This window comes from Lissotriton vulgaris, chromosome 3_1, assembly GCF_964263255.1.
Source record: "Lissotriton vulgaris chromosome 3_1, aLisVul1.2, whole genome shotgun sequence".
Taxonomy (NCBI): Eukaryota; Metazoa; Chordata; class Amphibia; order Caudata; family Salamandridae; genus Lissotriton; species Lissotriton vulgaris.
The window spans coordinates 1258123937-1258151821 of record NC_141689.1 but is presented as its reverse complement, the minus strand read 5'-3'; the positions used below and the strand labels follow the sequence as shown (position 1 = coordinate 1258151821).

At 44.4% G+C, this 27885-nt stretch overlaps 1 protein-coding gene across 1 annotated transcript in view; it reads left to right on the top strand.

Moving 5' to 3' along the window:
• The window catches only part of SCARB2 (scavenger receptor class B member 2), a 567669-nt gene that overhangs the window by 439486 nt on the left and 100298 nt on the right, over window positions 1-27885 (top strand). Inside the window, exon 8 of the mRNA XM_086961781.1 lies at window positions 12549-12667. Coding sequence (XP_086817907.1) covers window positions 12549-12667 — 119 coding nt within the window. The remainder of the gene's footprint in view (window positions 1-12548; window positions 12668-27885) is intronic.

Genomic DNA, 27885 nt, shown 5'->3' with positions numbered 1-27885 from the left:
GCATATCGGTGCCCCAGCATAGCCTCACTATCCAAGGGTCAGGATCCACTGTCGTTTTTGATCTACCTTATCGGGTTCGCCCGAGAACACTAACTTTGTCTTTACTAGCTTCCATAGACTTTGTCCCGCATCCCGCGTGAGAGTGCACACTCATCACCCGAGTCCCCTAGGCCTCCTACTAGTAATCTGAAGGTTCAGTAACGTAGTCCTAGCGATTCCAAAGCCTATTAGTACAGTACTTACCTGCTAGTAATTTCGCATTCCACTTTCAGAGTATATGGTTTTTCGTGCCCCTCGGGCATTTGTGTAAATTGTGCAACTTAAAGTATTTTCGTAAGAGTTTTGTTGTGTGCTTAGTACCCTGTCCTCATAAAGAGTACAGGGCTGTTGTGATCTAAATAAATACACTGTTTATTTTCATAACACTTGTGTGGTGTCCTTTCACTTGGTGTTCAAGGGGTATATGTGATGGTATAACAGCTGGCTTAACACGCCCTCTAGAGTTTAGCCCGAAGACTGCTCGTATCCACGCTACTAGGATAGCTGGTCTATAAGGTTGACTTACAACCAATCACCATAAGGGTTGTTTGGACTGATACAAAGTGCTCACTAGAATAGTGAACATTATATATCAGGCCAACTTCTCACAGGAGATACATCCATCAGTACTCCACCCGTACTTCCAAAAGTGGGGTCATCCAGAGATAGACCTGTTCGCCACAAAGGAGAACGCAAAATGCCAAAGCTTCGCCGCCAGGTTTCCACACCCACAGTCGCAGGGCAATGCGATATGGATGAACTGGTCAGGCAAATTTGCGTACGCTTTTCCCCCAGCACCTCTGATAAGGCTGGTGGCACGCAAGCTCAGGCAGCACTCGATGACTCTCATCCTGGTTGCTCCAACGTGGGCTCGCCAACCATGGTACACCACATTTCTAGAACTGTCCTTGGTACCGCATCAGAGGCTACGCCTCACACCCAGCCTTCTGACGCAGAGCCATGGCGACATTCAGCATCCAGATCCGCAACAGCTCAACCTGGCGCTCTGGCTCCTGAGGTCTTAGAGTTTGGCTACCTAAACCTGCCTCCTGACTGTATGGACATCATCCGGGAGGCAAGGAAGCCCACCACAAGAGCATGCTATGCGGCTAAGTGGAAGCGGTTTGTCATTTATTGTGCAGACCACAACATTAACCCCCTAGATGCATCTATTCAGAACATCATTTGTTATCTTTTCCATCTATACAAATGTAATTTGGCTTATGCTTCCATTCGCATACATCTGTCCGCAATGGCTGCTTATCTCCAAAACAGGCAGCACCTCTCACTTTTCAGGGTGCCTGCCATTAAAGCCTTTCTAGAAGGACTCAAGCGAGTCATTCCTCCGCGGACTCCGCCAGCTCCGGAGTGGAACCTCAATGTGGTCCTCACCAGGCTGATGGGTCCCCCCTTTGAACCACTGCATTCCTGCGAGATTCAATTCTTGACATGGAAAGTAGCTTTCCTTATAGCGATGACATCGCTGCGACGAGTTAGTGAGCTCCAGGCACTAACTATCTAAGAGCCATTTATTCAAATTCACTCTAACAGGGTGGTGCTTCGCACTAACCCTAAATTCCTTCCTAAAGTAGTGTCTCAATTCCATATTAACCAAACTATTGAATTACCTTTGTTCTTCCAAAATCCTGAGTCATTGGCGGAGAGAATGCTCCACACCCTTGACGTCAAAAGGGCCCTGATGTATTACATTGATAGGACCAAGGATTTTAGGAAAATTAAACAACTCTTTGTTGCCTTTGCGCCACAACACAAAGGTAACCCCATTTCCAAGGCTGGTATAGCTAGGTGGATCGTTAAATGTATTCAGGTCTGCTATCTGAAAGCCAAGCGTACTCTCACCATTCCACCAAGGGCCCACTCCACCAGAAAGTTGGGGGCCTCCATGGCTTTCCTTGGAAATATTCCTTTGGAAGACATATGTAGGGCAGCCACATGGTCTACCACACACACATTTACAAAGCATTATTTTGTTGATGTGCACTCCAAACAGCAGGCAGCTGTAGGGCAGGCTGTTCTAAAAACACTTTTCCAAACTGCTGCAGCTGGCACGGGCGGCCGCCGTTAAAGGAGGGACTGCTATGTATTCTATGCACAGATATGAATTCAGCAGCCCACATGCCTCGAACCGAATATGCTGCTTACCAGTATGCATCTGTTCTTGGCATGTAGGGCTGCTGACATTCATATCGCCCGCCCTCCTCCCCGGCACCTGTAGCAGCAGCAGAATTCACATATACTTCTAGCATGGTCATCATTCACTTAGTTTCACTCCATCTTGGCCACAATGGCTAAAAACAATCTGAGGATGGAGTCGATGCCCATGCGCACTGTAGTCCAGGGGAGGAGCCACCTATCTCGTGATACTTCAAAGACTCTTCCAGGACAACAATGTGCGATCATCCGGACCCAACACTAGGCGGCGATCTATGCACAGATATGAATGTCAGCAGCCCTACATGCCAAGAACAGATCCATACTGGTAAGTAGCATATTCGTTCTACATTGGGCAAACTATCACCTTGCCCACTCTCTTTCCGCCTCCGCACCCTTTTCCGCCTCCGCACCCTTCCAAAGAGGAAGAGAGGCTCCACAGTCTGGACCCAAAACGTGCGCTCTCATTTTACCTGAATCGCACACAACAGTTCCGGGTGGATGACCAGCTCTTTGTTGGTTTCGTGGGCGCCAAGAAAGGCCGGGCTGTACACAAGAGAACTATCTCCCGCTGGGTCGTCTTGTGTATAAAAGCCTGTTATTATCTGGCTAAAAAGGGACCTCCGGAGGGGTTGCGCACCCATTCTACCAGGGCAACAGCAGCTACTACTTCATTGGGACATGGTGTTCCCCTGCAAGACATCTGTCAGGCGGCTACGTGGGCCTCGCTGCACACTTTTACAAAGCATTATTGCCTTGACAGCCAAGTCTGGAGAGATGGCTTCTTTGGCCGTTCTGTTCTCCATGACTTTCTGGTGTGATCTTGGTTCGCAGCCCCACCACCGGAATTGGTATTGCTAGGGTATCTATTCTAAGGTAAGGAATCTATCACTAACGTGTTTTTTTCAGATGCACAAGTTACTTACCTTCGGTAACAATATATCTGTAAGAGACATTAGTTAGTGATAGATTCTCTACCTCCCCAAAGTCATCCCTTTCAAGGCCCTAGTTTCAATGCACCAGTGGTCAGTATCTTGCATGGCTCTGCGTTCCTGGCCCTGAAAGTCGTGTACAGAACTGACGTCAGCGCGCAAGGGTGGCGTAGAAGTATCTGCTGCGACACTTAATCAAAGCGGACAGTCACATCAATGTACCCAAAAGTGACCTTGTTGCGCAGTGGAAGCTCAAACCAATTTGTGGGCACCACAAATGTGGCAACTGTGTGTCATGTTCCAACACGCTAGAAGGCGACACATTCATCAACAATGGTATCAGATGGAAGCATGAATGCTTCACAAATTGCAAAACTCGTAATGTCGTTTATGCGGTGGTATGCCCGTGTAACAGAGTCTATATAGGCAAAACTAATCAGCCCATCAATGCGCGGATTACCCAACATCGATCCCGCCTAAAGAGAAAAGTGCTGACTGCTCCCATGGTGGAACATTTTATCAGCAATGGCCACACTGAGAACGATTTCAAATGGACCACACTAGCATGGATTGATCCTAAACGCTGCCAAGACGTTGACGCGATGTTGTTGCGTAAGGAAGCGTATTTAATCCTCAAGTTTGACAGTGTTACCAAAGGCCTAAATAGTCTCAGCGAAATTAATAGGGCATAAAAACCTTTTCCTGTTCAGAGACTACATGCCCCAGAATGCACTTGCAATTTTTTCAAAAAACTGGAGCGGTCTGTCCTAAACTACATGTCCCATAAAGCATCAAAACGCGGTTGGTTTGTTTGATTGGTCCGCCAAGAACCACATGGTCTGGGATCTCCAAACCGGCTTTTGCCAGGGACATTCACATCTCTCTGTCTGCTGTTCTGTAGCGAGTACGCTCAGCGAAGCACCGGAATAATTGCGGTAAGCAAGGAAACCATAAATTGTGAACTCTGCTGCTCCCAAGCATCGAAAGATAGCGCCCTAATGAGCCCACACGTTCCTCTGTTTTAACCCCACAGATCCACTAAACGGGTCACTATTTTGGATAAAACGTTTGCAGAACTAGAACCCCAACTGCGGTCTTCGCGGACCGATGTCCAAGTAAGTGATCGTAGTCACGTGGTTTTCAGTCTTTAACGCATCAGTGTGTGCAACTGTCTTACACGCGCCTAGTGTGTGCAACCGACTTACACGCGCTCTGTCTACTTGTTGCAGAAAATGAAAAAAAAACCCCAGTGGACTAAGATATCGCACAGATCCATAAAGCTAACAAAGGTAAACAAATAGCAGTTTGACATGCATGCCTTGGGTAGTCTGCCCCGTTTGCACATAGGACTCAATATACCTATTACTCTGTTACATTGCAGACCACTGAGCCTTGACGACATTTCTTCCTAAACAAGACTGACCGTGGGCAGGATAAACATAAGGTATGCTTTATTCTGGCACTCGAGTCGGCCTAAGAGTAGTGGCTAGAGGACCCCCCCTTTTAACAAACATTTTTTGCTTTGTTCTTCATTTTAAACAGTTCCCATGGACTAGACTGACACTGCCCTGAAGAGAATCCTGTAAATCCTCAATCAGGATTCGAAACGCGTCGGCACCCCCTCTTTTCTTGGCCAGGTGGCCATTGCTAGTGACGCAGAAATGGGCTATATTCCTGATATTCTATTGATTATATCTTGTTCAGGCTGTGGGAGTTGAACTAATTTTTGAAAACAATTTGTTCTTTTGTTTTCTCCCCGTGTTTCAGTAATCGGTTGCAAAAAGTGTTCCTTCATTCATAAATGCATAAGGTTATTTATGTCCATCTGTTTGAATTTGTTGTGTTGTTAAGAAGTCAATTTTCGTCAAATGTCAAATATATGTTTGGTTTACTGTCTGTTTTCTCTAAATGTTTGTGAAACAGCATATGGCTAAGACGTAAAGTTGATAGCGATCTTAGTTCTGCATATTTTGAACTTCTCCTTTGTGTTTGTAAAGTAAATGTAAATTGAAAACATCAATTGTTTAGAGTAAACTAATAAATTGTGGTTTACTTGTACCTAAACTTGTGTGTACTTTAACTAAGCTGTGAGGCATAGGCAATTTTTTCTAATTCATAATAGTGTGGCCCTGCCTACCCTCCTTCCCATTGGGCCCAGCCACCCCTGTTTTTTCAGATATGAATGTCAGCAGCCCTACATGCCAAGAACAGATCCATACTGGTAAGTAGCATATTCGTTCTACATTGGGCAAACTATCACCTTGCCCACTCTCTTTCCGCCTCCGCACCCTTTTCCGCCTCCGCACCCTTCCAAAGAGGAAGAGAGGCTCCACAGTCTGGACCCAAAACGTGCGCTCTCATTTTACCTGAATCGCACACAACAGTTCCGGGTGGATGACCAGCTCTTTGTTGGTTTCGTGGGCGCCAAGAAAGGCCGGGCTGTACACAAGAGAACTATCTCCCGCTGGGTCGTCTTGTGTATAAAAGCCTGTTATTATCTGGCTAAAAAGGGACCTCCGGAGGGGTTGCGCACCCATTCTACCAGGGCAACAGCAGCTACTACTTCATTGGGACATGGTGTTCCCCTGCAAGACATCTGTCAGGCGGCTACGTGGGCCTCGCTGCACACTTTTACAAAGCATTATTGCCTTGACAGCCAAGTCTGGAGAGATGGCTTCTTTGGCCGTTCTGTTCTCCATGACTTTCTGGTGTGATCTTGGTTCGCAGCCCCACCACCGGAATTGGTATTGCTAGGGTATCTATTCTAAGGTAAGGAATCTATCACTAACGTGTTTTTTTCAGATGCACAAGTTACTTACCTTCGGTAACAATATATCTGTAAGAGACATTAGTTAGTGATAGATTCTCTACCTCCCCAAAGTCATCCCTTTCAAGGCCCTAGTTTCAATGCACCAGTGGTCAGTATCTTGCATGGCTCTGCGTTCCTGGCCCTGAAAGTCGTGTACAGAACTGACGTCAGCGCGCAAGGGTGGCGTAGAAGTATCTGCTGCGACATCATCCCTGCGATCACGACGCCAACGACGGACGCGGAGCCACACAAGGCCAGCCTCCGACGCGCAGGGGTACTGCTGACGAAAACTTTCCAGATCCAGTCTGACGCCTGGGGGTAATTCTAAGGTAAAGAATCTATCACTAACTAATGTCTCTCACAGATATATCGTTAGCGAAGGTAAGTAACTTGTGCAATTGGCATTGCCACTCTAATGGGTTCCTCGAAACTGCTCTCATTTTTTTTCTGCTCTTCCCCCTTTTTCCGTCGTGATTTTCAGCCGCTTTTAGTTGTTCGCTAAAGCATGTCTCAGCTCTTTCCAAAGTGCAACATGTACATGTCGCAGCCCTTTTCAAAATGCAGCATATCTATTTTGCAGCCCTTTCCGAAATGCAGCATGTCCATTCTGCAGCCCTTCCAAAAATGAACAATCTTGCCAGCTTCAATCTCCTTTCCTGCAGTGGGCTCGGAGATTTCTGCCAGGAAGGGCAGGGCCATACCTCATGCCGTTTGTGTCACAGTGGTAAAAGAGATCCAATTTTTTTTCTGTATGTGTGTTTTTATTAAATATAGATGGGTAACATTAGGATATCAGGAATAATAGCTGTTTGAGTAGGACACAACAAAGATATAACAGCAAGAGTAGCACGCACGTCATTAAGCAGTTTCAGGGTGCTGGGCAAAGTGTCTGCATATTTAAGCCCAAGAAGCACTTTGTGGAACAATTTAAGAGTGCTGTGTACGAGCTTTTTTAATAACAGGAGGAGTGCAGGAAATGCAACAGTGGGGCATTATCTTGAAGAGAGGAGTGCAGAGAGGTAATAGTTTCTGCACCACAGACATGGATCAAGCAATAATTGTCACACAAGAAATACTCACATGTGCGATATTGTTTGCCACTCCCCCTTTAATGCTCTTGCGCTACTAGTACCCTTATCCAGCAGCGCAGGGAGATGCCATGAAGTATGCTTCCAACCAGAAATAGGAAGTGAGTCTTACCTAACAAAGTTATCATTGAATTGACGCTTCTCACTGCTATTAATCTTAATGCCCCTTGAAGGATTATTATTTTTAAACTGGCTTAAACTGGCTTAACCCTCTTTCTCTTCCTATTACCCACATAGTCCTATTTCACCTTTAAATAACAACTTCTACATCCTCGTTCACTTACTAAACATTAGAACTGGAAGGTGGGCCTTATCTAACAAAATTACCCATATAGCCACATTAGTACTGTACAATTACTGTCCATTGCTGGTTTATTAATTTAAAACTGTTGTTATTCTCCACCTCTCCCTTTCCCTAGAAAAGTCCTATTACTTTTTTATATATCCCAACTTGAACACTCTCATTCACTTACTACTCTCTAGTATTGGTTTGAACTTTATAATAGTTTAGCATTTGGGCAATCTGCATGGTACAAATCAAAAGTGTATTGAATGCAAATCAATTAAATCATAACTGGTTTAAAAAAATAAACAATGTTTTGGTATTTTACCATTCAGTGTGGATTGTGTTCCTCTAAGCAAACATCATGGCGCTAAGTGAATGAAATGTACTTATTAGCTAAGTCAGCAGTGGTGAGCCATTTGCTACTGCTAAGAAGGCTGCAGAATTAGGCAGAACTTTTTATAAGTGAAATGAAGTGTTACTTTTCACTAAAGAACCATCGAATAGCAAACATCTGATACTAAATATTGGAGTCTGCCACCAAACCTGCTGATTTGATTTTTATTGACCTACCCACAATAGTATAGCATGTGTGGAACAGTAATCAACTATTTTGTCACAAGAATCTCTCCAAAGTTATGTGTTCCTTCAGGATCCTGCCTTGGAGATGTCGAGTCTACATCCTGTGTTGGATATGTTTCCTCTTAGGCTACATCCCATCTGCATACTATCAAGGAGAAATCCCCTGTTGGATAATTCCTGTCTGGCATATACACCATCTGCAGCCTGTCTTAGGGGTGTTCATGATGCCTGCTTCCTGTCTAGGTTTACATTCTACCCTCTTCCTTATTTTTAATCCATGCTTTCCTTACAGGAGTTAATCCCCTCTGCTTCCTGTTTTGCCTTTTTTAGGCAAGGCCACTGGAGTTATAAGAGTGTTGCAGCGGCTTAATTTTCTGCATGTTTATGAATTTGCCACATGACCCCACCATGTGCTTCATAATCTGAGCATTTTAACAAAATTATGTTCTTACCTCAAACAGATCAAAAGTTACTGAAAAGTCAACAACACATGTTGCAGCACAGTGAAAGGCCTTGCGCAAAGGATGCCTGGTCACCTTTCTATTGCTTATTGCTGTATTTGTGTCCTAAACTGCTACTAATAAGATAAAACCTTTGCTCGGACAGTGTTAATATGTGTAACAAGCATTTGCAATGCAAAGGTCTTACATTAGTGAAAGTTGAGTTATTGACGCTGCAAATGTTAATGTTAGGGGTTTTCTTTGTTTAAAAATATCCAAGCTAAAGCATAAGTAATATAATAAAGTCAATGAAGCAAGAAAAGGGTGCAGTACCACAGGCTGGTACTAAGTGTCCCTGTTGAGTTGTAAAGGGACTTAAATTAACCACCTAAGATACTCCACCCTTATTTGTGCTACTGCTGGGATATTTGTTAACAAAAACAATCTAATAAACATTATTATTTGCAATGCCAATAGCTCAAACTTCCAGTAATGCAAGACCTATTGCATTAAAAATGCTTGTTTATCTGTCTTTCCAGATAAAGTGGGGCTTCGGACAAAACCTTCATTTCTTCCAAAGGTCATCATGCCTTTTAATGCCCGGCAATCTATCAATCTTCCCACCTTTTACCCACCCCTGCATCCCTCCATGGAGGATAAGAGACTCCACCGTCTGGCCTCAAAACGTGCATTGTCTTTTTACCTTGATTGCACAACAGACTTCCCAGTGGATGATCAACTCCCGTTAGCTATGTGGGTACCAAGAAGGTCGGGCTGCTCAAAAACTGACCATGTCACGAGGGGTTGTCCTTTGCATCACAATATGCTATGCTTTGGCGAAGAAGGACCCTCCAATGGGATTGTGTGCTCATTCCGCCAGAGCAACGGCAGCAACCACTGCATTAGCACGTGGAGTCCAAGTCCTTTACACCTGTCAGGCAGCAACGTGGGCCTCCTTGCACACGTTTACGAGACACTACTGCCTGGACAGCCAAGCCTGGAGGGAGAAGTACTTTGACCATTCAGTCCTCTAGGACTTTGTGGTATGATCTTGGTTTGCAGACCCTCCTCCGGGGATGGTATTCCTGGGGTATCTATTCTCAGGTAAGGAATCTACAACTAATAGTGTCTATCAGATGAACAAGTTACTTACCTTCGGTCACAATGTATCTAGTAGATGCATATATTATTTGTTGATTTCTTACTGCCCCACACATCCTCCCGGCTATGCGAACTGATTTATAGAGATAGGGAGTCCCCTATAGGGTCCTAGTTTTGACGCACCAGTGGTCAGTGTCTTTCATGGCTCTGCGCTTATGGCATGGAAAGTTGTTTTAAGAAGTAACGTCGGTGCGAATGGGTGGCATCTATGTAGGTCCCGCAACGTCATAACAACGCCCACGATGACGCAGAGCTGGCCAACGCCACCTAATCACGCGTAGGGGGGACTGCTGAAGAAAGAATCTATGGATTCAGACTGACGCCTGGGGGAAATTCCAGCCTGAGGGAAATTCTAAGGTAAGTAATCTACAACTAATATATGTCTCTACCAGATACATTGTTACCAAAGGTAAATAACTGGTTCTACTGTTACTAGCATGTAGAATGGTAATTTGAGCCTTAAGATCTCTAATTAACTGAAATATGCACATCTCTTATGGTCCAAGTAATAGTGGTGTAAGAGCGAAGACGCCTAGAGTATACAGTCAACATTTAAAGTGGAGTGGTAATGTTGTAAGTGTGCAGGATCAGTATTTTTTGCTTACAACTACATTTACTCTGATTTTCAGAGAGGCATCGTCACATCTTGGAAATGCCATACATGTTTGCTACCAGCCAAGTGCTGATAAATGTGAATAAATGCACTGTCATGTTTAGGACTGTGTTATTGTTGCTTACTGCATCTGTGTCTTACTGCCACTTTTAGTGTGGCACTGTAAATGAGGGGTGTAACTTCCTCTTGCAAAGAAATGGCGAAACTAAGCAAGACTAATAGTAATTCTTTGGCTTAGTCTCTTTTGATCTATTTGTTATATATACGAGAGCACGTCAATAGTAGTATTAAATGCAGAGTGAATTGTAGACAGTGGTTGGGGTAATGTGGTCATATCACTTCAGGCCCTTGATTAAGTCCTCCTGCTACATGCAGGATCCCCTTAAGGGTCTGGGATGTAGTGGGGCAGGACATTGCCACCATCCAGATGCGAGAGTATGAGGCCTGTTCTGAAGTTGCTATCTGTTAGGAATGACTTCAGTTTCTGTAGTAGAGAGATATGTTACCTGGCTGTCTTAGTTTTCATGGGGATGTGTTCCCTGTGGGTGCGGAAGGTGTCCAGGAAGACAAGGGGACTTGGCAATGTCAAGTGTCAACATCAGTTTGAACCTGAATATCACCGACAGCAGTTCCAGTGTGCATAATAACAAGAGCCTATGGAGTCTAGCGGGCATCAATAGTAGGGTGAGACCAGATTTGATGAGGAAGGTAAACAGCGTTAAGAACGCATGCGAAACAACGCATGGCATTACAACGCGGTTGTTACAAGGACTGCGTTGTTGTTAGTTCGCATACCGTTGTAAGGGGCAGAAGGTGTTGGATTTAAAATCCAAAACCTTCCCTACTGTCCACACAGACTGGAGTTGGAATAGTAAATTATACTAGTCCAACATCCAGCGCCCCTTTCAACGCAAGTCGTTGTTCCGACTTGCGTTGTAACAGTATGCAAACTAACAACACAGTTGTTGTAATCGACTGGGTTGTAACGCCATGCGTTATCAACGCATGTGAAATAAGGTGGCATTTTCGATCAAGAACAATGTGAGTCAGGACAAACGGGAGTCTGGATTTTATCTGAAAGTAGTTTCAGTCCGCATATAACAATGGCAGAAGAATTCGTGTCAGATCAATTTTACCGTAAGTCCAACTATGATCATGAGAAGAGTGAATATGGACAGTTTCAAGAGCTGAGTGAGTCTGTGCACTGTATTACATCAGTGATATAGCCAATGCTAGAGTTTAAACATCGTCAAGAGCTGTAGAGCTTGGTGTTTTTAAGAGCTGGATGATTTGGGGTTTTGTCAACTATAAAGAAACTTGTGGCAATATCCACCAATGCCGACTGACCGACTCGAGGCCTGTTCACTTGTGTGCATTTAGAGAGGAGTCTGTCCTGAATTTGGCAATATTGGTGTGCTCAGTTGTTGCATCACCAGTGAAATCTGTGCTGTTGCTCCATCTACAACAGTTGCTCCATCTCTGTTTGTTTCAGGGAAGTCGGGCTCACTTGATGTGCTCTCTCAAAGCAGGGCAAGTGTTGCCCTCACCCCCTTCAGAGACTAGCAGCTGCCAGTGCCACAGACCAAAAGTATCTGCTCTGTGGCTTGCAGTCCATCAAACGCCGTTTTTAAAGTGGTACAGCACAGTACAGCGCTTCTCGCTTGTCACTTCATCATTTACACCCTCTTTGAGGCCATGATAAGTGCTGAACTTTTGCCCCTGGGGTCTCCTCTGCGTGCCCGTCACTGACATACGGTGCCGCGTTTCTGTGGCCATCCTTTACCAATAGGCTCATACTCTGTATATATTCAAAATACTCTTTTAGACAGCATTGATCAAACATAGTATCAGACGGTGGTTCCTCTCTTCAAATAAATGACTTATTCGCTTCTCTCACTCACTCACTCACTCTGTTGGTGACATGGGAGCTGCTCTGAATCCCTGTGCCTTCCCTGGCATCAGTCCTCGCCCCCTTTACAGCTCGTTACAGTGCCACTGCCTCGCCCTGCTGGGCTTGCCCTGCTGCCTCTTACTTTAAACTGAGTGACCGAGCCCTGAGACGGAGATCACACCCCTCCCTCCCTGCCTGCTAACCACTAATCCGTGCCCACATAGGTCTACTGCTGGCAGTCACATCACTCCTACTCTGACTGCGCCGTACTCAATCAATCAATCGGACATTCTTCATTTTTTAGTGGTACACTTTGCTCGTCCCTTCAGGGATGCCCAACTGCACTCTTTATCTTGTTTTTTTGGCTTTTTAGGCATTTGTTATCAAAATTAGACCTGCAAAAAAACCAAAAAAAACAGTAAAGGCGTAACACGTTTTCACGCTTGACAAAATGAAATGTGCAAGACAAAATAGTTGCTGGAAATATATATATTTTTTTATTAAAAGTTTGTATTTTCCTTCTTTTTTTCAACTCTAGGTGCGCCAATTATTTTATCATCTCCGCATTTTTATCAAGCCGATAAGAAGTTTTTGGAAGACATAGATGGCATGCGCCCCAACAAGGAAGATCACGAAACCTTTCTGGACATCAATTCTGTAAGCATATGTATAGCAAACTTTGAAGCATCCGACTTGTGTCTATTTACCTTTGGTTCTCTGTAGATTGTGTTGTTTTAGTATAAGCTAACTAGCAACGGCGAAACATTGTAGAATGGAAACTGAAATATTCCTGTTTGTATGTGATAGGCGTCATTGAAATTGAACATTACTTTTTGCAAGTTGGTCTGAAATCAGACCCCCTCTTCTGGGTCCAGTGGTATAACACGAATGGATGGGGACCCATGCAGAATGGGATGCCCCCCCCTTGAGTATCCCATATCTCAGAGATACTCGTAGGCCTTGGACTTAACAAGTGCCCCTGAATGGAGGCTGCAGGGGCCTGTTTTACGCCTCCTCTGGGGGTGTGACATGAGGCAGTTTCTTTGTACGCCACAAACCAAATGCCGCTATCTAGGTCTGTAGAGTAAATTAACGGTGAGCCTAGCTTGGGTGCTTCTTCCAAACCACAGCTTTCAGCATTGTGAATTTGGAATTGACTGAGCTCCTTAGTTGCGATTCTGGATGGGGGAATCATTGTTTCCTGCTGTCCTCTGGGCCACATCCTCTTGCTTGGATCTGAAGGATGGAGGCCTCCCCATAGCTACTGGGACTGACTTGGGAGTTGTAGCGGACAAAGAGCAGGACAGGGTGTGGAGGCTATTTGGTCTCTGTTTACACATTGCGTTTTAATAATTCACAAGCATTACAACTAGGCTCACAAAGTTATAGACTCCACGTGGCATCTCCTATAAGAAATAGCAGTATACATGTGGCTGCCCTTCATAGAACAAGTGTTCATATGCAACACTAGTTAGGAAGGTAGGAAGGAGAGAATTATATTTAAAAAAAAATTAAAAATCTTCAATGGAGAAAGATTTGTGAGGGTTGGGAGAAGCTTGAAGTGAGTCGCTTCTTAGGTCCTATTGGAGTAGCGGAGGAACTTGACTCAGTGCTTCGTCTGGTTGGAATTCTTTGCCGCTGTCCCTCTTGTCATCCTAAGATAAATGAATGAAGCAACACCTTGTACCAAACATTCTCCCCTATAAGTCCTGCTTCCCCAGTGATCCTGGGTTAGAATGTATATATTCAAATATGCTTAAGACCCGTCTGACAGGTTTTAGTGGGTTGATTATCGATAAGTACCCTTTGCGGGAACAGGTTGTGAATGGCAACACCAAATAGCTGTACAGTTAAAGATAATTTCAGTTCCAAAATGACCAGACAACATGGTTCATGACAGAATTTGACTGCCCTGTGCCCCTGAAGATGCACCCCTCATTCACTCCAGTAAATTGATTCAGGGTAACAAGCAAGTTATCAGTGGGGAGATCTAGAGGATTCTCTTGGTAACCACTTTTAGGCAATTGGGGGAATGAGGCCTCAAACTGGCAAGCTGACTGATTTGTCAGACAGTTCTTCGGGATGTAAAATTCACTTCCTGGGCTCGCCTGACCTAAGAGATATGCAGATGCCTCTGGAAGTGCTCCTGCCTATGATTTTCCTAGAATTCTAAGACTTGAAATGATCTGTGGTAGCCATGTACACTAAAGGCACCTAAATATACTGTATGGTGTATGAGGGGAACTCTGACTTAGTCACTCAATAAATTTAGAGGCCCAAATGGGGTAGCTGAGTAACAGTATGGTTAGCGATCCTTCTTTTGAAATACAACAGAACTATTGGTTATTCTGTGATATTAATATTTGAATGATGCAGCAGCAGAATCTAAATTTATATGCAGCTGCTCAATTGTTTTAGATTCAGAAAAGGGCAATGTAATGTTGCAGAGCGCATGTGATTACTACTTGAAGCTGCTGAATGCATATCCTATTGGATAAGACATAGGCATGGCATGGGACAGTTAGCTCCTCAAGGTAACCTATTTTCCTTGTTCTCATTTTTGGTGCCATCTATAAAGTCTACTGTATAATACCAGAGATATGTTTGAGTATAGGCTGTAAACAACATTTTGCAGCATGAAATTGCTTATAGATTCACATACCTTACAGAATTCCGCCATCTAGTGTTTGGGTCTGGAAGTCTTTGTTTTCCTAAAACTATTTTTTAGGTTGAGCATTCAAGACCACTTGTATATACTTTAGTATGTACTTATATACTTTAGTATATACTTGTATGTACTTTGTGGGCTCTGGAGATCAGCCCTAGCACTTGTCTGCTTCTGCTTAGGCACTTTTTCTGTTCAACTGCCTCTATTTAACTGCCTTTATAGAAAACAACCAGTAGAGTTCAGTATAATACCAGAATTGCTTTCTGCAGAGGGACTTTATTCATTTTTATTTTTTCTGGCAACTGCCTTCATTTAACTGTCTTGATAGAAAACAACCAGCAGAGGTCAGTAAAATACCAGAATCACTTTAGCATTCTCTAGATTCCAGTCCATAGAAATTGTCTTCAAAGAGGACCCGTAGACAATATTTTTTTCAAATCTTGTATTGTCAGTGATGTGAATGACGAACACCCCATATGTATGGTTTGTCACCCACAAGAATATAGGGCTGAGGACTTCCTCCCATGCTTGTACGTTAATTCAAAACTATGGTCCACAGAAATAAAATCCTTCTGGCTCTTTGGGCGAATGTAGACATAGCAAGCCTATCAGAGATGGAAAAGCACGAAAGTGGGGGAGATGGGTTTCTCAGACAATACGGTAGAGCCAGATGAAGCTCAGGGAGGACACCAAAACTTGCCTACATGCAAGGTCAGAAAAGGATTATGTAGTTAGGGCACTTACCCCACAATGCCACATGCCCGAAAGCCACTGGATGTGCTGAAGTAAAATACGTCCAAGCATATGTCCAAGACACTGAAGCACAGGTCTTCAAGCAAAAGCACAATTCAACTGACGGACAATTCCTCAATGGCAAAACACATACATTTTGAACGAGCGCAAAAAACTTTCCATCCTACCGGAAAGAAAAACTCACTGGTAAGTATATTCTGAAAGTCATCGCCTCTGCTTACTATGAGGATCATTCACAGAAAGGGAAAGAGAGATGCACTCTCTCCGGAAAAAACGGTCCATCAGCAGCCTTAAACTTCTGACGTCATCAAGGTTGAGTGGAAGAAGAGGGCATTGGAAGCAGACGTTGAGTACCTGTATAAGAAGAAAACAAGCTTTTGACGAATCCATGTAGCCTCTGCAGGAAACAAGACCATTTGGGATTATGAAGCCAACACAAGAGCTTCTGTTGCCAAAACAGGAAGAATCACTTGCAGTAGGTCAAAATGCAAACATGGGGGAAGAGGAGGAGACCCTGCAGACTTTGGGTTTGACAACCAACAGGTGGAAATGTTGGAAGACCTGCAGGTAGACTCATCTCAAGAGGAAATTGAGGCATATCCCTTGAAGCTATCCTCTCCCGTTGATATCTCGACTTACCACGCAGTCATGAAAAAGGCATAAGAGGCCTTCAGGGTAGAGACAGTGATAGAGAAAGGGAATGATTTTCTCTTGGAACCACAGTTTAGTTTATGAAATAAACAAGGTCCTCCCATTGCTTCCCAACATTGTTGAGCGTAGTAAGGCAGTATTTTAGAAGCTGGTGATGGTGAATGTAGTCACCCCTCATATTGAGAAGAAAAACGTGAGCTTCCAATAAGGATCCAGAATACATCAGGGCCAATTCAATCTCAGCTCTCATGTGTACAGCAGCAAGGAAGCTGACTGCATGTCCCTGGCAGCAATGGAGCCTCCGCCTGACAAAGAAAGCAAAAGGTTGAAAGCTGTTGGGAGGGAAATGGAGAGAGCAGAAGCCATGCAATGCCCTATTAAACAGACATGCCCATCAGTTTTAGGAGGACGTGGAGGATCTTATGGTGTATCTTCTACAGGAATACCACCAAAAGGCAAAAAGTGTAATTGAAGGAATATAAAAACATTGCCAACTCCTGCATCAAGTCTGCTGTAAGCAGACAGGTGGCAACATGTACGATCTTGAGAAGGCATACATGGTTGCACATCTCAAGTTTAAAACCCTAGGTACAATTCAATAATATTGACATGCCCCTGACTATGAATAACCTCTTTGGACTAAAAGTGGACCTAACTCTAGAAGAAATAACAAAGGCTAAGGAAACAGTAACATCAATGGGAGCCCATCCAAGTTTACAGGCCCACATTTAACAGAGGACATCCCATCACCCCATCCGAGGGAGGAGAGGTCAGGGGAGGCATAGTTTTGGTTCACAGGGACAAAGACATGAGTCCACTCAGTTCGCAGATTCTGCTCAATGAAAACAGCATACCAAACCCTTTTTTCGAGGCCTAGGTAGTAGAGAGGCAACAAACGGTAGGGGTTCTGGCTCTAGCTCCTCCAAGTAACTCAAACATATCTCCCTTTCACACACAACACATCAGGGGGGAGAATATCGAAATTCCTAGGAAAATGGGAAGCCCTTTACTCGGGCAAGTGGGTTGTAAATATTATTTGTCAAGTTTACTCCACCAAAGCATCACCATTACAAAAAGTACCAGTTGCAAGTTTTACAAAAAGAGCTGCAGGAACAGTTGTTAAGGAATGAAATAGAGAAGATGCTACAAGAGGAATAAAACACAGGTGTGTACTCTGTTTACTTGCTTGTACCAAAGTAAGACCCAAGTATGCAACATATTCTTAACAGATTCATAAAGAAACAAAAGGTTCAAATGACAGACTTGCAAGATGTTATTACTTTTCTAGACAAGGGGACTATTTAGCAGCAGTTGATTTTCAACGACGTTTACTTCCACATTACCATACACATCACACATAAGTGGTATCTTTAAGATATAAAAGGGGAGCATTACCAATTCATAATCAAAATACTTTATTCTGTTGCCATAACCATCAAAGTGTACAATAAAACATAAATATTAGCAAATTAAGAATCAGTTAGTATAATTATAAAGCAGACAGTCTAAAAATGTTGATTCTCATTTCACTTTTCATCACATACGGATTTGCAGAAAATAGTCACAAAATAGCACAGAACGGTGCATATATAAAGAATAATCCTCAGAAAATGTAAAATCTGATTAAACAGCTGGTTAAAAGTGTGTCATGACAAAACCAACAGCACAGGAACATGTGGGATGCCAAATACCTGGACACTTATGACCCGCCATAAACAATACCAACATATAGCCACCAGCCTAGTACAGCATACCTCAATTTTAGGGAGCTGAGACGATGGCAGGAATAGCAAACTTCTTGTATCTTTGCTTCAAACGTTCTACTTTCTCCCTCTTTCCTCCTTCACACCCCCTACCTAATAAGGGGACAGTTGGATAAGGGGGTCAACCTTGCACGGAAAAATCTGTAAAGTTGCGCCATACAAATCGGCGTGTCTTGGGTGAAACCCTGTAACGAGTTTTCCATGAGAAGTGTATGTTTTATGTTCTATGTGTACGTTTATGTGTATGTAAAACAATAAAAAACTTATTGAAATTAAAAAAAAAACATAAAATGAGAAAATAGGAGATGGATCAGAAGGTCACAGAGGATTCAAACAAAGTGGAGTATATGACACGCACAGTGCAAAAATTGATAAAGTGCGAATATCTACTGAGTTTATAAAAACCAAGATTTATACATTCAAAAGGATCTTTATAACCAGTGCAAAGTAACTGTTCAAGTGAGCCAGCTGGGTCGGAAAAAGAAAGTTTAGCACCACTACATGTTTTTGGGACAAGGACAAGCTGCTATCAACAAATATGGCTAAAAGATTTAAGATTAAATAGGATGGTTTGATCTTTAATTAACCTCTAATTGACAATGTGGTTAGGTCAAGAACTTCGCTCGTTTAAACCAAAAGCTTAATAGGGAAATGACTAACTGAGAATACAATTGGGCCAGAAGTAGCAGTTTTTAAGATTCGCTGGGCAACTGAATAGCAGACGACCCCCAGGTTCAAGAGCACTGGGTATATCCACTTTAGGCGTGAGGCATATACCAGAAAAGAATAACAAAATGGGTTCCTCTGTGTCAGCGGCCGAATTGTAGGCTGGATACATGTCGGAGGCCTGGTCTTTTTCCCACTTACTGCTAAATGCTTTCATGGGCAGGCTGACTAGACGGAACCTCACATAGAAGCTTCTATCTCAAATGTGTGCTTGGTTTGAACACGAGAACCTGTTGTATCAACTAGCCATAGATACCTCTTGTAGCTTGGTGGCCATGCACGTAGACCCAGTATGTTGATTTCAAAAGAGCAATCTGCCTTGCAAATGTTTTCAGGATCCTCCCATCATTTAAGTAAGCCTAGTCTCTTAAACCAGCTAAAAAGAAACCATAGCCAAGAAACCTTCATTGCACCACCCATTTTCATCAGAACCCCTAGGGAGTCCCTATACTCTAGTAGCTTGGGGGTTGACCAAATACGAATCCAGTATGTTAATGGTTTCAGTTGAACCACATACAAAATACGTTTTAAACCTAAATCAAGGCAAAGTGGGATAAGAGAGGTGCTGGTTGGGACCGAGATAAGTGATCTTTAAAACTATTCTCAGCTACAGCCAGCTTCTGGTGTCAGTATAACACCAAACTTTGGTTCCAAAAAGTGCTGCACTTTGGGCTTTAGCGCAATATGCTTTAAGGGCTGGTGAGATGGAACAGGAATAGGTCCTCTTAATGCAGTCGGAGTATGGAATTAGCTCTATGGACTGTCATAAGAGAACTTTTGTTAATTTGAGATTCACATTTAAACTTGTCAGACATTTTGACTCTCAAATAATCAAAACAGAAAACCCTTTCAAGGGGTTTGCTGGCAACCTTTACATTGCTACTTCTAGCTGTGCCTTTACCAAAGGCCATATATATTGTTTTTGTCACATTTACTCCTAGACCACTTACCATGCAGAATTCCAGAAACCCATTAATCAGGTTTTGGAGACCCATAGGGGTTTTCGAGATGAGAAGCGAATCATCTGCAAAAAGGAGTATACAGATATTTTCCCATTTAAAACACAACAATAATTCTTGCATGCTGTTGGTTCCTTCACCACATCATTTATATAGAGGGTAGAATGGGTAGGGGCGAGGGTTCACCCCTGACAAACCCCACAAAGAATTGGAATACGGGTAGTTAGTTCCCCTCCGTTACCCCAGTGGACTTGAGCATAGTTTTTTTCATGTAATCTGGAAATGAGACTGATCAGGCTACTGGGGACCCCCATTTCTACAAGCACTCTCTGGAGATTCGCACAGGGTACCAGATCATATGTGGCCCGCAAGCCTATGAAGGCTTCATATAATCTTTGGTTGCTAAACTATGCTTATTTCCAATATATGAGTGCAAACCTAAGGACTTAATCAGAGGTACTTATTTGAGTTCAAAAGCCCGCTTGGAGTGGCGAAGAAAAACCAAAGGGGATGATGGACGGAGCATTGACAATACAAACACTCACCCCCAGTCAACTGATCTGGGTTTAATCCGCTTGGAGTGGCGACAGAATGTGTTCATTATATATCCAGTTTTGCTGTTTATCCACAATCTGTCTTGAAAAAAAATTCTGGAGGTTTTCTATTAGGCTTATGGGCCTGTAATTGGATGAACTGCAGGCGTCGCCCTTCTTAAAACCTGGAATTCTTTCTTTTCCCTCTCCAAGTGTCTGTGATTTCTCCCACAGCAGCTATTTCATTTGATAAGAGATTAACATAGCTAGCCCATATCTGTGGTTCAGATTTATATGTGTCACTTTGCAAGCTTCGAGCCTCGGCCAACCACTATGGATGCAAGTTGAAGGGCTGCATTGGGAAAGAAGTGTTGGGGTTTACCAGATTGATAAGGTATATCCCATTGCTCATCTTCTTGCTCAGTTAACACACTGATAGATGGGGAGAGCTCATAAGATAGAACTATCAGTATATTTATCTAGAATGGTCAGGACAGGTGATTTATTACAAACAGTTATTGATCTAGCATAAGCATTAAATATTTCCGTAGTCAATCCAGAGGGAAATTTAAGCCACATTAGATCAGCAGGATCTATTTCTTGTATTTTATGTGAACATGCAACACTATGCCTTACCAAAACCACCAGCCGCCGTTGGAAAAAACTGACATTATGCTTCCCTATGTAAGGGAACCATTCAGAATCAATACGTTTGGGAAAAATCCCAGCTAATTCCGAAAAAACATTTAGAAGTCATCCTGTTGATCAAGTGTCAGTTGGAATTCATAATTTTCAACCAGTAGCTCATTAGATGTCGTAGTAATGCAAATGGAATTAGGAGCCACCATTTTCATTTGTGCCTCCTGATTTCCAGTCTCAATAATACTGTTAGAGAACAATCAGTCATTATCTAACAAGCCTGAAAGTGGAGCAAAATGACTAAGACAGGCAGAGGGCTCAGAAGGGGCAGTGAGACAGGGAGGCCATCTCCAGAACTAGATGAACTTGCTGCCAAGGGAAGGTATGGACGGTAGAAAAACCCTAGTGGGAGAACATGGATTCTGCTGTTCGTACGAGGTACAAAGTTAATCCGCTTTAGGAACAGCAGGACTGGGACATTAAAGTTAATAGCAATGCAGACTCCTTGTGTGGTTTTAGGGAAAGGTCCTAACCAGTACACCCTAAGGGCCATTATGAAGTCATCCACTAGGTCTGTAGACCAATTTGAGTTCTTCTTACACCCATGGGATGCCTTGAACCTTAAGCTATCCTAATCTCCTGAGGCGCCTTCATCCATTTGGGGAGTCACTCTCCAGGATGATGACATATGGTGTACAGTCATGGGGGAGATGTAAAATGCTACGGTCGGCACCTGTGTAAAAAATCTTTCATCCGGGGTGGCAGCAAAAATTAGAATGTGGGAAGTCAACATACCCCCTTCTATCAACTGTGCTAGCCAGGCACATATTAGCAGCGAGGAATCGAGGGCTGGCTCCAGCTCTTACCTTAATGGCGGTGGCGGAAGTTTTTTTGAAAGGGGATGTTGGCCCAGGAACCGAGGTTGGCATCTTTGAATACTGCTTAGAGGCAGGAGTGTTGATCTTGCATAGCTCAGCATCAGTGGGCACCAGGCGATTCTATATAGGTTCCAATTTGCTCACCACGGCTTTAATATGACTATTGCAAAGTTCCTGGGCGGGAAACCGCTGAGAATAAGCCCACACTGCAGGATCCTGAATGCCCTTAGTAGCGCACTGTTCCCTTCACTGGCCCTCCTCGCCGTGTGGAAGACTGGTGAGCCTAGTCTCACCCAAGTCAGTAAACAAAGTTCAGTGTTGCTGTATGCTGACTGGGAAACTGCTGAGAAAACGCCTACGCTGCAGGATCCTGAACACGCGTAAGAGCGCGATGTTCCCCTGACTGACCCCACCTTGCCTCTGGGAAGACTTGGGGATTTACACTCACCACTGTCAGTAAACAAAGTTAAGTGTTGCTTGTATGGGGCGATAAACCACTGACAATGAGCCCGCACTGCAGGATTCTGAATGCGCTTGAGAGCGCAGTTCCCATCACTGGCCCCGCCTCACTGCTGGGAAGACTCTTGGACGGAGTCCCACCCCAGTCAGTAATCAGAGTTCAGCACTGTCGGTATGCGGGTCAGGAAGTCGCTGAGAATGAGCCTCAATACATAGTTCTACGGTTCCGACCAAAGTCCTTGCCAAAGTGTCTTTTCCAAGTTGCTGGCAGTGGGAGCAGCACACCTCAGAAGACAGCTCATACATGTTTACTCATACCTGGATAACTGGCTCATGAAAGCAAACACATTCCAACAGTGTTAAGAGAACATGACAACAAACACACTAGAGTTCACAGTAAACTGTGGGAAATCCTCTCATCACAGAAACAAAGAAAGCTTTTCCAGGGGAGAAACTTGATGCACAGTTAGAAATGGCATACCCGACTACATGGAGGGTCTAAGCCATGCTATCCCAGGTTCACCTCTGCCAGACGCCACAATCTCTGGCTGTAAGGACAGTATTGAAACTCTTAGGGATGCATCCACCCCATTCCAAACACTAGTACACATGAGACTAATGCAATAATCAATGGATTAATGCAACTGTAACTTTTGAGGATCTAGTCGTTGCAAAAGATACGGTCAGTAGGGAACTGAGGTGGTGGAAAATGGTGAATATTCTGAAAGGGAGATACTTGAGGACAAGCCTACCACAAGCCAGAATCACCATAGACACCTTACTTGTGGAGTGTGGTGGGTGCACATGGAGACACTCAGGATAAGGGGATTGTGGTCAGCACAAGACACGAGCTGACTCATCAACTTCCTAGAGTTTAAGAAAATCTTTCTAGCACTAAGGGCCTTCCAGAGCCAGGTACAGGGGAACACTGTGCAAATTCTAATGGACCCCATAACAGCAGTGCTTCCCTTTAACAAACAAGGGGGGCAGCATCATGCCCAATTGACTAGAGCAGGACAAGAATCTATGTTGAGGTCCTCAAAGGCACCTATGAGTATTGCATGAGGTATGAGGGGAACTCTGGCATAGTCACTCAATAAATAGGAGGACCAAACGCGGTAGCTGCAGAGCAGTATGAGCACTGATCCCTCTGTTGAAATACAGCAAAACTACTGGTTATTCTGTGATATACATTTTTGAATGATGCAGCAGCATGGCTCCTCCATATTATTTGTTTCAGAAAAGACGGAATGTAATATAGCAGAGCACATGTGGTGGGTACTTGAAGCTGTTGGATGCATAGCTTACTGGCTAAGACCGAGGCACAGCATGGGACAGCCAGGTCCTCAAGGTAACCAATGGCCCTTGTTTTCAGTATCCCGTGGGCAGTATCAATTCACTCAAAACATTTGGAAATGGGATATTTTTAAGGAAATTTTACTAATAGGAAATCGTGTCCCAGGAGTGGAAAACCTACAAACCAGCGAACTAAGCAGACATACAAGTTACACACACAACAGGGAAGTAAAGCAATCTGTAGTAGACACACTTTTCCAGCAGTGGGGGAAGCCAAAGGTAGATCTCTTCGCAACACCAGAAAATGCCATTACTGTGCATCCAGGGCATCAAGTGATGGCTGGGATGCTTGAATTAATCTCAGCAACTGGTGATCTCTCAGGGCTGCATCCCAATCCATAATTTTTCACCCACCATGCTACCTCAATTTAGACCCAGCCATATGCAAATCAGTCTTGATCATGCTCCAATGGGAGCAGTCCAGCCTCACTGCCATGCAAGGTCCTCCCTGAACTGGAACACAAGCAATCCAGGACTGTTTTCGCCCTTATTATGGGCTCATCAGCCAGGCATAGCTTGATTACAATGGTATAGTGAGCATGAGACTCACGCCTGTGCATACCCGCCACATAAAGGGAGTAAAAAAAAAGTGATGGCTGGGGTGCTTGAATTAATCTTAGCCATTGGTGATCACTCGGGGCTGCATCCCAGTCCATCATTTTTAGACCCAGCCAAATGTAAATCACCCTTGGTATGAACTAAGACAGGTAATATTTGCTGCATGGATGGTTCTGACATCTTAATTTCACTAGTGCACATATGGAAGCAGACAAAATAAAACAAGTACATCATATTTGTGTTATGATTTACTGTCAGGGGAAAGTCACATTTACCTACGCCGAAGCCAGGTGTATTGGTTGACCTGAAGTGCAGCAAGCTAGTATGCCTTCCTCAAGATGGGTCTCTGGGATCTTCCTATGGACCCACAACATTTTTGAAAAATTGGATCAAATAGTGCATTTTACAGCACCTTATTGCAACATGTTTTCACGACAGTAGGGCAGTTGTGGCAGTTTCAATTCAGCAGTCGGGACTTCATATATTTCCGCACTTGACCAACTGGCCAGTGAAGACAGGGCCTCCATCTCGGCCAGGAACAAATTCAACTCTTATGACCCTTCTCCTTGGTTTTACCAGGTTGCCTGAAAACTCCTTGCAACCCTACACAGAGACACTACCAGAATGACTGCTTTACTTTCTCCTCAGTGGATTGCGCCTAGCCAGAATGTTATTCCCATGTTTCTGGCTCCATTTCTGCTCACCTTACCCTTGCTGGATTTAATGTTGATCTTGTTATTGCTGCATGTCACATTGCGGATTAGAGCCCTTCAGTGACGTCTAAGAATCCAGTATCTCCAGTACACCATGGGATATTATTAGCTGGGGTTCAGATCTTTACGTAATTCCTCCCAGGTGGGTGTCCTGCACCCCCTAAACTCCCATCCCTATACCCTTCTGCAGGTGCAGACTAGCATGTTTGTGGATGTGACCTCTGCTCACTGGGCTGGGCAACATGTCTGTCATGGAACTTTTGGTCACCATCAGCAACAAGGCACTTTCCCAGCAGCACACACGTCGTAGGCAATTTCAATGGATGAAACCCCTTCAGGTGACTTTCCTTAGAGGACCAAGAGTGTGAACTTCAACCCAAAGTGTGGAGAATGAAATCCAGATGTCCTTCCGCGGAATTCTTCATCACGACCCAGAATGGGTAGTGTCTCCTCGGTTTTGTACAATGCAAAAGCTGGTTTTAATATGCAGATGTCTTAGCACTCAGCACTATACCCCCTCTTTCTCTTCCCCACGAGGGGGGACCTACTTTTGAAACAGGCTGGTCAGATCTTCAACACCATTTCCCAAACACTGGCTGCACGTGTGGTGATTGAGTGGTGCCAACCATAGCCCTTTAGTTACCATCTGAAATCACAGACAGCATCTTGCCTTCCAGGAAACCTGCATTAAAATCCACAAATTTATACTTTTCTACTGACCTTCTGACACCCCGTTGAAGCTAATTGTGGGAAGCTGGCTCTCTATATACTATACCAAAATGAGGTATAGGGTGCACAGAGTCCAGTGGAACCCTAAAGGTAGGCAGAGGGAAAAGTAGATAGCATCTTACTCTCTATTTGTGGTAGTGTAACGAGCAGTAAGGCTTTATCAGAGGGTAGTGTTAAACCTTTGTTGTACACATTCAGGCAGCAAATGATCTCACACACTCAAAGACTGAACTCAGACCAATTTGATTTCTGTAAACATATTTAGTTATATTTATGTTCTAGAACCAAGCAAGCCTTGTACAGGTAAGTGTAAATGGTACTTTTCAAGGCAAGTTGAACAATACAAACATGCTAAATGAAAATTTAGTCGTTACAGGTTTGTAAATGCTATCAATACAGTGGAAATTACTGTGAGATTACTTTTGATTACTTTATGGATTACTTTTTCTACTCTGTGTGATATGCCTAGATATCACACTGAAACTGGGACATTTCCTAGAGAAAAGGTAAGTAAATCAGTTTTTAGATATTTACAGTTTTTCAGGTTCTCATACAAAACAAACTCCACACTTAAAACAATTCTCACAAGAAAGCGGTCAATTCAATCCTACGGGAGGAAAAGGAGTTCTTGGTTTATAGGTAAGTACTTGTTGGTGGGAGTTGGTATTCTGGGGTTACACCCAAGGTTCCCACAGAGTCAAGGGTGCCCTCTCAATGCACCCTCAGTGGCATTAGGGCGGCCGGGTGCAGGGTGCTGATACCCATAGTTCTCCAATGGGCGATAGGGGGCTTCCCGTTGGTGGCGGCTCACGAGCAGGCCACAAGGTTGTGGGAGCAAAGCTCCTCATATTAGGCTCAGGGTAAAGGGGATCCAAGTTTTTCACCCAAAGTACACCCACAGCGGCGCTGGGGCTTCTGGGTGCAGAGTGCTGTTTTGGCCTCGGGTGCCCTGTTGTTTTAAATGGGTATTCTCCGGTTGCATCAAAGACTGCAGGCTCGGTACAAAGATCTTCTGGAGGTGACCACAGGTTGGAGAGGTAAGTTGGGATGCCTGGGGATGCTGGGACACCGTCGGTTGGGCCAACCAAGGCCTTGGGACATCGGGTGCAGGGGTGTCTTTAGACGTTGGGTTTTCTAACCAGCTCTGGTTGTGGTCAGGGGATTCTCCAGAAAGGGGCTGCAGGCCTCGATTGGAGATTCTAGGCAGGTCAGAGATCACCAAATCTCGGGTCAGGACCACTGGGGAGACCTCTTCATGGCGTTGGGCCACTCGGCCGTGGGCGTTCGATGCAGAGTGGTGGAGATTTGCTGATTTAGCCAGAACCAGAGTCTGTTGTTGAGCAAACCCAGTGCTCACAGGAGGCAAAGACTTGGTTTTGGAAGGCAGGGTAGGTCCTTTGGGAGCTTGAGGGCTGCTGGCTGCAGGACACACCAGGATTTTGCTGGAGCAGGTTTGAGTTGTGGACTGGCCGGTAGGGCTGGGGCCAAGTCAGTGGGCGTCCTCTTCTTGTTAGTTCAGCACTTCTTCTTTGGTCCTTCTTCTTTTCTTCTTGGTTGGTTCTTGTCTGAGGAGGCAAGGTTCGGGGTTGCCCCTAACTACTAGATTTAAAGGCTTTAAAGGGAGGTAAAGGTCGGGACCAATCAGTTCCTTCCTTGGGGTGGGTACACCCCCTATTATGCCACACTCCAGTGGGGGGAATATGCCTCTCTCTGGTTGGCTGGGTCCCCCCTCCTCTGCAAGGTGGCGGGGACTGAGAACTGTGCTTCTCCTCACCTCCCCCACCTGAGGGGAGGGGTTGGCAAAGGTGGGCACACCTCCCTTCCTCACTTGGTTTTCCAGCCGATTCTCCAGCCCAAAGTCTGAGTCAGGACCAGTTGCTGGAAACAGCAAATGGCTGGGAAAGCTCACAAAGGTGGCAAGCCTTTGACGCTTCCCCTTCGTGGACCCTGTCCATCCTGGGGGAGGAGGTCTGGCACCTCATCCCAGGATGTTCATTGTTCCAGACCCCCCAAAGCAGCCGGCCCTCGACCCAGGGGTCCATAAACTTGTCTGGTGGTGGCAACTGGTGAGCAGCCACTCAGCCAGGAGTCTAGAATTAGGTCGGTTTTCAGGGGGCATCTCTAAGATGCCCTCTGAGTGCATTTTTCGTAAAAAATCCCAAACTGGCTTCAGTTTGGGTTTAATGTGCTGAGAAGTTTGATACCAAAAATTCCCAGTTTTCAGTAAAGCTATATGGTGCTGTGGAGTTCGTAATGACAAACTTCCAGCACCATATAGTCTTAATGGCATTACTGCACTTACAATGTCTAATAAGTGGCTTAGACGCTGTAGGGGTACAGGGCTCATGCGCTGGTGCCCGCACCACTGGTATAGTGCACCCAGTTAGAGGGGTGGCTGACCTATGCCAAGGCAGTGGGTTGTAGGGGCATGCCACATAGGAATGAGTGCCATTTCGACTCTTCACTTTGTTCTGCACCAAAACATGTAGG